The 11,897-nt window shown below is 36.1% G+C and overlaps 1 protein-coding gene across 1 annotated transcript; it reads right to left on the bottom strand.

Annotated features, from left to right (window-relative positions):
- Positions 1-1,559: 1,559 nt before the first annotated feature.
- Positions 1,560-6,867, bottom strand: LOC108987369 (protein ENHANCED DISEASE RESISTANCE 4-like). The gene is made up of 6 exons (XM_018960267.2): positions 6,644-6,867; positions 6,350-6,503; positions 3,750-5,946; positions 3,282-3,342; positions 2,963-3,186; positions 1,560-1,995 (listed from the first exon to the last, which is right to left on the bottom strand). Exons 2-6 carry the CDS (start codon positions 6,462-6,464, stop codon positions 1,938-1,940), a joined length of 2,655 nt encoding a protein of 884 aa, XP_018815812.2. The 5' UTR covers positions 6,465-6,503; positions 6,644-6,867; the 3' UTR covers positions 1,560-1,937.
- Positions 6,868-11,897: the final 5,030 nt, after the last annotated feature.

Below are 11,897 nucleotides of genomic sequence, written 5' to 3'. Positions count from 1 at the left end.
ACTCCCATAAACAGCATTTCAAGTTCTAAGTGTTAATGAATCTCACGTCATGTTGACAATGTTTGTACTGTTTCGCCCGTCGATCCCAACCGTCCAAGCATTTGATTGGAGTCTGCTGAACTTTATCATCATCATCTATTTCTTTTCTCTAACTCGGTGGTTTTTTAACATTTAATATCCGCCCATGGTTACTCCTTGTTTAAATTTCTTGGAAAGCCGGAGTTCATTGTTTGGCTGGAAAGAAAACGAGAAGATTGACCCACCACACACGGAATAGCGACGAACCTGCCCATGCATGCAATATGGAGGTGTGAGCGCGCACCCAGCAACATGCAGGCAGGCAGGGTACCTCCTTGGCTTGCCCCCGACATGCACAGCATGTGAGGTTCTATCCTTTTTATTGGGAAAGCAAAAAGCTTTTAAAAGAAGGCGTTTTCCGTCTCAATTTTATGAAATTTAGCTCTTTCCCAAGTTCAATTTCACCGAGTCAATCTCAAAAAACACTCCTTTTGCTTGTCTTTAGTCTTTCCTATCTTTTGTTTTTGGGCCCACTTGAAAGGGCCATAGGTGGGCCTCATGAATTGAAGGTGGGCCAACCACTGGCCATAAAACTTTAGGGCCCAGTGTCTAAGCATTGGTCTTTGTGCGTTTGTACCATATAGGCCAATGATTGGTATGCAATATCTCCTTAGAAATTCCAACTTTTAACTAGAGTATGGTTTGAGTAAATTCCGCTGCTCAATCCTCTTTTAGAAAATAAATCTATTTATTTTGAATTTTAAGATAGAACTAATGCTACTATATTATCACATTTTCCTTAACATTGTTTATCAATAGTTAGATTAACTCTAATCTTTTAAGATAACAAAGTTAATGATTGATAGACAATCTCAAATTAATATAATAAGATATAAAAAAGATGAGAATGTACTATATAACATTTTTTATTATAACGAAATATAACATTGTATTTTGAGAAATTAATCCTCCTAATTAGGAAAATAATTTACTTATGATTGAAAAACTATTTACTTTTTTGCTAATCATTTAAGAAAAATACTTTAGCCATAAAAGGATTACATAAAAATAAACTCATAAACTGATGTGATTTGATGTGATACGCCAGATTGTAAAATCATTTTATTTTAAAATAGATCTAACGAATTTTATGAAACTATATCAATTTGTAGATTTACTGTATAATTTTTTTATGTCCGTATCAGTTCTCATCATTTAAAGCTACGCCAAGAGATGATAAGATGATAATAGTTAAAAGAACCATAATTAATTTTTTGTGAATAAATTAATTAATATCTTTTTATTATAATCGATTTTCTTCGGTGATATTTGTTATAGAACATCCTCAAGACTTTCTTTTTACTCCTACCCATAATTAATGTACTTTATAGATAATAGTAGTTTTACTTTGTTTTTTAAGAAGGCAAGAGGATCGGTTTTATATTTAACCCTAGAAAAAACATGGGAGAAATTATTTCAAGTTGTTCATCGGCTAATACCATTAACCGGGAAACAGAATTACTAATATGACCATACCCATTGCAAAGTAAACTTCAACCTCAAGAACAACAAATAGCACAATACAATTTACAAAAAGAAATGAAATCAGGTCAAGGAAAACAAACCCAAGTGGTATACATATAAAAATACAAAACTGTGGTGTGCAAAAAGACGATCAATCCCTTCAGATGAATCAAGCATGAAAAACATCCCATGTTTAGAAGTAGATCTATGGCTTTCAGACGTCAGTGGTGGAAAGATCATCCAAAATATTTATTATTCATGTCCATCAAGGTGAGAAAACTTCGTGCAGATCCTCCAAAAGAATTTGTTAAGATAGTTTTTTTTTTTTCCAACTCTGGCACAGGACGGCTTACTATTTCCAACATGTCAGAAGTGGCAATAGAACTTAGAGATTTCTACTGATTACGATCTCTAGGAGCCTTCATACCAAATCCATGCTTTGCCTTCTCAACTCTGTTCAAAATTACAAGTCAGATGTGCTATGCGTTGTTCTTGGATACCCACCAAGTGTTCAGATATTATACAAAGACTTTAGAAAATGATAGAGGATAAGGTCAGTCCTAGAACAGAAATAGCAGACATTTTTCTTTTCATGCAATTGAATAATAGGATTGATGTGAATAAATTATATACTCCAACACATTTGCCAAAAATAGGGCTTAGAAGACGTCAAAAATTGAAAGTAGAATTGGTTTTGTAGGCATGTTGCTGCCACTCAAGTGGCTGGAGTAGTGCAGTACATTATAAACTGAATGTAGCAGATCTATGATGCGGCAGATGGAATGATGCATATGCTACACTGAAAAATTGTCTTAGAATAATTTTTTTCCCTTTTTTCTTAACAAGTTAAACACACACTCCCCCTTGTGGGTCTTGAACACAAGACCTCCCTCTCATCTCATTCCAAATTTCCTAAATGCTAAAACCAGCTCATTGGCATAGATATTAAATCTATGTTCTAGAGTATACATGACCAAAATTTCAACTTCTATTTACATCTTACAAAACTGTTAAATGTTTCCAAGAATATAGAACCCATCTTTGTAGCTGTTGTTTATCTACTCCCCCATCAAATTGAATTATTGAACAAGCCATCTCTACTGCCCTTGGGTCACCAAGAATTGCTATCTCTGATTAAACAGTGATGATTTCCTCATTGTTTTACTATTTATTTGTCTCCAACCTTGATAGCCTCTAGCTATTGCTTAATATTTGAAGCAAGTGAAAATGCAACATCGATTCTTGAATAATGAAAATTCATCTAAGAAGACATGCATTGAAAGAATCATTATCCTGAGCAGATTTTGTTTTTTATAAGTATTATCCTGAGCAGATGACTACAGCAATTTGCATATTTCAAGTAATTAATGGCTGAACAGAATTGAGGAAGAGAAATATCCACAAAAAAAATGGTACTTACGTTGGGGCAAGTTTGCCAAGGCCATCTAGCTCTTCACCAGTGTCTTCATCCAGGACACCCCCAGAAATTTCAATGATGTATGATCTATCTCTAGCGGTTGGAAGCCCTCTATTAGCAAGCAAATCTAAATCTTTTTGGTGAAGCTCTCTCCCATTTACAAAAACACCAGTATTTCCTCCAGCACAATTGTCTGGCATGGGATAATTGAACTCTTCAATGAATGGCTGCAAGAGAGATATCATGAGCAATACAACCAGGAACAAAACCAGCAACATATGACTGGTGTTCAAATACTGTTTTTATAATCAGTTGGTCTTACAGGAATGATTCCAAGACAAGGTCCACCCATTACACCCCAGAATCCAGCTCGGGAGTCGTACCTGGTTTTTAACAAATTGAAAGAAAAATTTTTTATTAATAGAACTGGAGTATTAGAGACAAGTATGCATTTCTGTTGATAGCCTAGTTGCAACAGCAAATATTTCGATTTCCAGGCAAAAGAATTAAATACAATCTCTGAAAGGCAGATTGATTTCTATGATATCAGATATCCAAATGAGGAAACAGTTAGCTGAATTCAATGCCCACAATGAAATTCATTTTCAGCATAAGCATTACTATTATTGGTCTTTACTGTTATTACTGATCACACAACTTTGTTACTGTTTCCCTTAGCATAGGCACCGTAATATCTCTCACTATACAGTACTACAACAAAATTAGTGTTCATTTGAAGCATGCATGTCTGGAGGATTGACACAACACAGGCTTTTGAATGTATACTTACCAATATTTTCCAGGTTGAATTGGTCCAGCACGCTTTTCAGCCTTCCTAACAACGCGTTCTGGTATGAGATGCCCATTTACAGATACATTACTTCTGCTACGTTCATCTGTTTGACTAGATCTGGAAAAATCCTTAAAGCTCTTCTTGATAATATTTGCAAAAAAGGATTCACTCCCTTTGTTTCTTGGCCGATCTTCTTCTCTGCTTGCATCTCCAGAATCTTGAGAGACGCCTGTGTTGGAGTACTCATTGAATGATACATCCATCTCAGTTGCATGTGATGCCTCTTTCAAAGAATTCTGGCGTGAGGTAGCCTTGCTAGGTTTCACTTTCTCTTGGTCTGAACGACTACTTCTGTTTCCTTTCGCAAACCGGTTCACTACATTGTTATTAGAAGAATTGTCAAAATGTTCTTGAAGAGGTGAACCTGGAGGTGGCGGAGATAGAATGACTCTGGTTGGTTGCTGAGTGGAGTTGTCTTTTGAAGCAATTAAGACTTCTGGACCACTTTCATCCTCAGAGGGGCTTGGGGATGAAGAATGAAAGCTTCCCATCTCTCCAGCCTTGTTTGAGTTCAAACCCGTGCCCATAGACAATGAAACAGGTTCTACATCAATAGACTGAAAGTTGTAATCAGATTCATCATAATCATCAGAAGAGAAATTTGCTTTGGTCCTATTCATGTGGCCATAAAAATGTGAAGAACCGCCTTTAACCAGTTCACTAGAACTACCATCGCAGTCTATGGGAATATCCTTTGTCTGTGCATGAACCGAAAGGACTAGTTTCTTGTCGATTACAGCAACATTGGTTACTGCAGAACAGGCCCCACACCGCATTTTTTGTTGTTTCTTCAAAGTAACAGGCACTTTCTTGGGCAGTTGAAGTACCTTAAAGCAATTATAACATGTTAGGAAGGGTGCACCACCTGCCATGGGACGGCAATGGCGGGCACCACTAGCTACCACAACCCTACGAGGATGGCAACAAACAAAACCACCCATCTCCGAATTAAGGTCACTTGGCCATCTTGTGTGGTGTTGTGGATCGCTATTGCTTGATGGAGGAGGAATCGTAGAATTGTGAACAACTTGACCAAATGCCCCAGGTTTCTCGTGATGGTACGTAACGGGATGGTTTGGGACATTGGGAAATCTTTTATTACTGAAAGAAGGGGCTGGGGCCGGTGCTGAAGCTCGCTGAAGTGTGTCATAGCAATGTAAACAAGAGCAAGAAGGCTGGTGAAACATTGAGTTAGTTGGGTATGGCTCAAATGATTCTGGATTGTGATCAACATATTGTCCAGAGAAGTATGGATGCAATGGTGGGTGTGGGTATTGACTAGGTAAGTGGTGTGAAGCTCTCCTCAGCCCTTGAGATCCAAAAGGATCTCCCAATCCAGGATTATGATTAGGATTGTGCATCGACGGGTAGAAGCCATGCATAGCCATTTCATGCCTGTTTGTACAAGGAAATGGATCAGGCCAATAATTGGAATAGGGTTGTCCTGCCACATGCTTATCATGCCCAGAGAACTGCATTGAAGCCCTATTCAATGCTGAAGGACCATTTCGAAACCAATTATCACAGCCACCATAAGGATCTGGAGGAACTGTCCTACCATCAAGTGGAACCTTCTCTTTTGGTTTATCAACCACATTACAAGACCGACTAAGTTGATCCTTTAGCTCATCCAGCTTCCTCAAAAGTTCGGCTCGATCTTGTTCGAGATACTTAACCCTATTAACCCGATCAGGGTCATTATCATTCCTCGACAGTTCCCCATAGCTGTAAGAAGAGTCCACATTGTAATTTGATGGGCCCTCATCAGGATGGTTTGAAGTTGAAAACCTCACACCCTCAAGATTACTTTTTAGGTTTCTTTGGAACCCGTCCATCTCATCTCTCTCCCCAAATTTCCAATCAGACATCCATCCTGACCTTTGGAACCCACTTGTCGATTTTATTTCAGAATTACGTTCCCCTTTATCCCTTCCCATTGTATCATCCTTTTCTGAATCCCTTTGACCACATCTCAAAGAGTCACCGTTTGGCTTAACATCTGTATCAGAAGCATCACTCAAATTAACCGCTCCTTTATCCAAGGAGTTGTCTGATTTTGTAGAAAGTCCGCCTACCCTTTCTTCATCTGACTTATCTGACAAAGCAGCATCTACTTCGCAATTCTTTTTTTTGGCTGCAGAGTAAAGAAATAAGTATACTAAATAAATGAAAACTGATTTTGGGACGGAAAGAAAACCGGGTCATGCTCTATCTGATTGCAGATCAAACAAAGGAAATGGTAACTGAAATCTTAAACCAAAAGCTTACAGATTTCTTTCGGCATCAAGAAAATTTAAAACCAAACCCTATTGTGCTAATAGTTGTGCTGATGGAATTTCTTGCCCATGGGTTATTTTGGTTACGGAGAAATGGTAGATACAAAAAAGATTACGAAGTTTCGGACTTTTAAGAAAATTGAAACTCACATAGTTCGAAATGTCACTCTCTATCCCTCCCTCCCTCTCCCTCTTTCTGTGCTCATTTTCTCATAAAGCAATAAACAGTTGCAGAATACCATTCAATAGGTGGAAAAGTACCTCGAAGAACAGCACCACAACCACCGCACTGATAAACAGAGTAATCAGCGAGCTCCGGGAGGAGATTTTCGCACTTTGGGCAACGAACCAGCCGAACTTTAGCCGAGTCCGCCATTGTTGACAACCAAAAGAAAATTCGAACGAATCCAAAAACCTAACAAAAAAGAGCGAATAGAAAATATTAAAATGGAGTAAAACTGTTTATAGTCAACGAATGGTTACTGGAGACTACAAGGCAAAAGACAACACATAATGGTAAATTTTTTCCACAGGAAAAAAGAAAAAAGAAAAAACCTTGAGCGGTTAACCAACAGTTTTCTCAGGAATCAAACAGAGGGAAGAGGAAGACTGAGAGCTCTTGTGTTCTGAGAAAACTGAGTTTGTTCTCTGTTCATGATACAGCGAAAGAGTTGCAGTTAGAGAGAGAGAGAGAGAGCCAGCGAGCTCTCGGAACGTGCTCCAATGTTGTATGTAAATGGAAATGGAAATAGATATTGACCGGGGAAATGCAAGTTCTTGGCCAAAAAAGCGACGAAACCAGTTAAAAGTTAAAACGACACCGTTTCTAATAAAACCTTGGCCACATCAACTTCCTTTCGAGAATCGCCCATAGATTGTCTGGCCTGCAAAAAGAAAAGAAGAAACTAATAGGACCACTTTATGCTTTTGCCCGAACATATCAAAATTGGATTAACGTCGGTCCTCTTCCCTATTTATTACCTATTTATTACTGTCAAAAGTTATAAAGATACAATAATAAATGGTAAGTGTTATTGCTATAAAAAAATTTTAATAAAAATAAATTTATAAATTGATATAATTTCATATAATATGTTAGATTTATTCTATAATAAAAATAATTTTATAATCTAAGTCATAGAATCTTATCGATGAATATTATTTGTCAATTGTTTAAACAATTTGTATTTTGTTTTATAAATTCTTTCATGCATCTACAATCTTATTTTTAACATGCATTGTTTTAATATGATTGTCTTCTTTTCCCAATATATTTTTTTTAGAAGAAGAATAATTTTTATTCAACTTATTACATCAAGTGATGGATACAAGGAGGGACTCCCTCCAAAATAATGCTCTCTTCAGAGAGTTTAAGTGCATCCTTAACCATAGAATGAGCTAAATTATTGAAAATTCTAAGAGCAAAAACAACTTTCCATTGCTACAACTTTTGAAGCATAACTTGAATGTCTCGAATGATGATACCTACTAAACTCCAGCTTTCATTCACATTATTGATTTCATTAACAACATTCTGGTTATCTCCCTCAATGATCACATTTTTCAGCCTCAATTGATCACATAGAATCACTGCTTTTAGAGCAGCAACTACCTCAACCATTTTTGCCATGGGAATAATTATTTGTTTGACTGCAAAGTTGCCACCACCTTCCCTTCATGATCTCTGATGATAACCCATATCCCCATTCTACAGTTTATGTGATCAATTGCGGCATCCCAATTCATTTTTAGCATGTGGGAGGAGGAGCTATCCATTGAGTTGCTACCTGCCTAGCATTAACACTTGCTGCAGAATCCCTCTGATGTGCTACCTGGTAATCACCTACCATTTGAACTGCAATTTGAGCAATAGAACCTAGTAACATAAACTTTCCTTCAAAAACAAAAGCATTTCTTCTCTTCCATGCCTAATAAACAGTGACTGCAAAGATAGCTAGATCCTCTTCACTTAATGTAGGAACTAGATATGACACTAGTTCATAGAAATTAGCATACATTGCCTGCATTTTTTTGTAGCTTTCTAGAACTGGAGCCCCAAATATCTTGAGCAGAAGGACAGGATCACAATGCATGAATTATAGACTTTGGCTCCAATTTGCAAATGGGACATAAAGGAGAGTCAACAAACTTCCTCTTGTATAGGTTTTGTTTTGATATGATAGGCCCTCCAAAGCATCGTTCTCACTGCATTAGGGACTCCTAATCTCCATAGCTTAGCCCAAACCTCACTCTTAATCGATTTAATAGAAGATTGCAGCTTGTCTGATGCCTCCATTTCACCAAGAAGGTGATAGGTACTCTTAATTGTAAATTTGTCATCTTTTGTCCATCTCCAAATTAACTTATTAGGAGCATTATTAATACTAATAGAGATTCTACTAATAGTTGCCACCTCTTTCTCCAACATTTGTGAGAAAAAAAATTGGTTATCTTACCTTTCTTAAGAATAGTAAAATAAAAAAAACAAGTGTAATGATATCTTTACACTTATTTTACTACTATTTTATTACTTAGCTTTTTTTTTTTCCTTTTGCTCTTTGAATCTCGATTAAAAATCTTAAAAATAACATTCTTGCATAATTTAAAATAAAATAAATTCAATCAACTAACATAATCATGTAAATTAATTAAAAAAATAAATTCAATTTTATAAAATTTGACCATTTTTTGCTCTTTAAGTCAATTTTTATACAATTAAATTTATTTTTCATCAATTTGCATGATTAAGTTGATTGATTGAAATTATTTTCTTTTAGATTATACAAGAAGATCATGTGTTGGAATTTTGAATCTAGATTCAAATAGAAAAAGGAAAAAGGAAATAACTGGATAGTAAATGAGGTGTAAGAATATCATTATCCAAAAAACAATATCCATTTAGTCTAATTTTAGACTCGAATGAGATCAACTCAGTTCAGTCTAATTTTAAATTGAGTCTAACATCCAAACATCTAACTCTCATATTATTAAACTTCATCTCAACTCAAAACTTCTTACATGTGGGATTCACAACCTTTTTTAATTCAACACTTATTTACACGACGAGAACTCACAATTTTTTTTCAATTTTTCATAAATATATCTCAACTCATCTTAACATTTAAATACATTTAAATTTATTTTAGATGGATCCCACAAAACTCAATTCACCATCTTAACTTATTATTATTCATAAAAAACTTAACTTAACTTAACTTAATATTCAAACACAATCTTAAAATTTTATTACGATGCATCAAACACATTGTTAATATCAACACATTCCACACCAACTATCACAAAAAATTTATAATATCATAAAACAGTCAAAGCTTAAAAAGTAGGAAAGAAAAACATCAACTTAACCCTAAAATAAAACGCAATTGCTGGCTGAGTGCGAAAAAATATAGATTGGAAGGCCCAAATTTCACTTTGTTCAATTGGTTCGAATCCTTTTTTGTTTTCACTGTGTGGACTTTAACTTTAATTGGCAGTCTCGGAGTCTCTAATTTTCTTTTTCTTTATCTTTATCTTTGTTGGTCTTTAAAGTCGGGAGAGGGAGAGTGATGAGAGGAAAAAAGCCTGGTTTTGGCCGTTATGAAAAGGCGTGTGAATGCAATAAATAGTGTTAAAGAAGAAAAGGGAAGAGACGCAGCCGCGTCAATGACTATAACGGCTGACAACAACTCTGGATTTTCTGACTGACTGACGCTCTATGATTCGTTGCCCCCACACCTAATTCTTCTCTGGTCCCTCCTTTCTTTTTCTCCGTGCCATCATTTTCTTCCCTTCCCACTCTTCGCTGCCATTTTTTTGACTTTTGAGCACTGAGTGTGAATATTAATGATAATAACAGTTTTTATTACATCCTGCAATTGGTGGGTGGAAATAGGAAATAGATTGAGGTGCATTTTTCTTTCCATCGGGTTGAACACCAATTGTATTGTTGAATGATCCATGATGATGCATGGAGATTCGGTAAATACTAAAATCAGTCTAGAGTCCTTGTATTGATGGGAAATGATATTTAGGATAGTAGAATACTATGTGTGGCATAATTTTTATAATAAAAATGAATAAATATGAAATACACATAAAAAAAATTTATTTTTTAATAATAGATCTCACTCTTTTTTAAAATTATTGCACTATTCTTACGCACTTCACTATTGTATGAATTACTTGTATAGTTTTTAAAAAACAGTTTCTGATGGTGCATTTTTACAATAGGTGAACTATAATACATTGTTTATCCATAGATTTTTAAATAAATGTGTGCACAATATATAAAGAGAGATATTGAGATTTACGTGATTCAATACTAAAACCTATATTCATCGGTCTTTTGGAGATTAAATTCACTATATATGACAATGATACAAGCTTTTTTGACATTCTCTATTAAAGTGTTTCCAATGGTGAATGAAAGGTTGAAGAAAATGAAGATGGTTTGGTATCTTAGAAGAAATCCCTTCGCACCGATTGCGTATCTCCTCTTGATGATGGCATGCTCCCCTCTTTAGTCTAGCTATTTCCTCATTTTATGTCACTTCCTTGGTCAGAACTATTATGAGTGCTATGTGCACCTCCTGGATGGGGGGCCACCTTGGTTTGGAGGGGTCTTGGGTGCCAACAAAGTCATTGATGGAGGCTGCTGGTCAGTCCTGCCAATTGCCATGATCATGTTAAGTTGGAACTGCAGGGAGTTTAGGAATCACTTGACAGTTCAAGATCTTTGCCTATTGGTGAAGAATACGCAACCCAGTGTAGTTTTTCTCATCAAGACAAAACTAACGTGTTTTAAATTTGATTCCTCAGAAATAATGTTGGGGTTTGAAGGCTATTTTCTGGTAGAACAAAGGGGAAGAAGTGGTGGGTTTGCATTGCTATGAAATTAGAAGTTGGAGCAAAGGTACAAAGTTTCTCACAAAGACATATAAATGCTCTAATACTAGAGGGGTCGAATATGGCTAAGTAACTTCCTACAAGTTTTTATAGGCATCCAAAGTCTAGTAAAAGGAAAGAATTTTGGGCTTTGCTCTACCTCTACTTATACCATCTAATCATCAGCTTTGTTGTGTGGCAAGGGATTTCAATGAAATTATTTCACAAGATGAGAAGTGTGGAGGTAGACAGAGTAGATAGCCAGATGGAGAACTTAGGGAGGCCCTGGAAAATAACAGTTTATTTGATTTGGGGTGGATGGGTGATAAGTTTACATGGAGCAACAAGCATAAGGACGTGTCATTTATAAAAAAGAGATTGGGCATGGTAGTTGCAACTCCTCAATGGTCAGAGGTCTTTAAAGAGGTTAGTGTGGATACTTTGGCTACTAGGAATTCATACCACAAACCCATATTGATGTCCTCCAAGATTAAAAAATAAATAAAGACCAAGATGGAGGAATAAGGTGTTCAGATATGAAGCTAGTTGGGCCATGAATGAAGAATGTGATCAAATTATTAAATCTGAGTGGTTGGAAAGGGATGCTCCTTCGAGGCCTATCAAAAGGGTTAAAGAAAGGCTAAAGTTTCTCACAAGGGTACTAAGCAGATGGAGTTCTAGCAAATTCAAGAAGAATGAAAAGAATATTGCCAGTCAAACTGAACTGCTTAAGAAAATGCAAGAGAAAGAGAGCTATCACAATGTTGCTTCTATAAAAAGCCTTCAAGGAGAATTGGACACATTGTTGGAACAAGAGGAGAAAGTGTAAGTAGAGAGCATAAAGGAACTGGTACCAACTTGGTGACAGGAACACCAAGTACTTTCATGCATATGCAACTCAAAGAAGAAAAATGAATTGGATAAA

Source organism: Juglans regia, chromosome 12 (assembly GCF_001411555.2).
Source record: "Juglans regia cultivar Chandler chromosome 12, Walnut 2.0, whole genome shotgun sequence".
Classification (NCBI taxonomy): domain Eukaryota; kingdom Viridiplantae; phylum Streptophyta; class Magnoliopsida; order Fagales; family Juglandaceae; genus Juglans; species Juglans regia.
Note: the sequence above shows the minus strand (reverse complement) of the source record. Positions and strands in the feature narration are given on the sequence as shown.

Excerpts from the sequence above, each read along its gene's own strand:
- LOC108987369 (XM_018960267.2), bottom strand. The coding sequence starts at position 6,464 with ATGGCGGACTCGGCTAAAGTTCGGCTGGTTCGTTGCCCAAAGTGCGAA. Across the intron at positions 3,343-3,749 it reads ATTCAACCTGGAAAATATTG|GTACGACTCCCGAGCTGGAT; the intron begins GTAAGTATACAT and ends GTTAAAAACCAG. Across the intron at positions 1,996-2,962 it reads CTTGGCAAACTTGCCCCAAC|AGTTGAGAAGGCAAAGCATG; the intron begins GTAAGTACCATT and ends AATTTTGAACAG.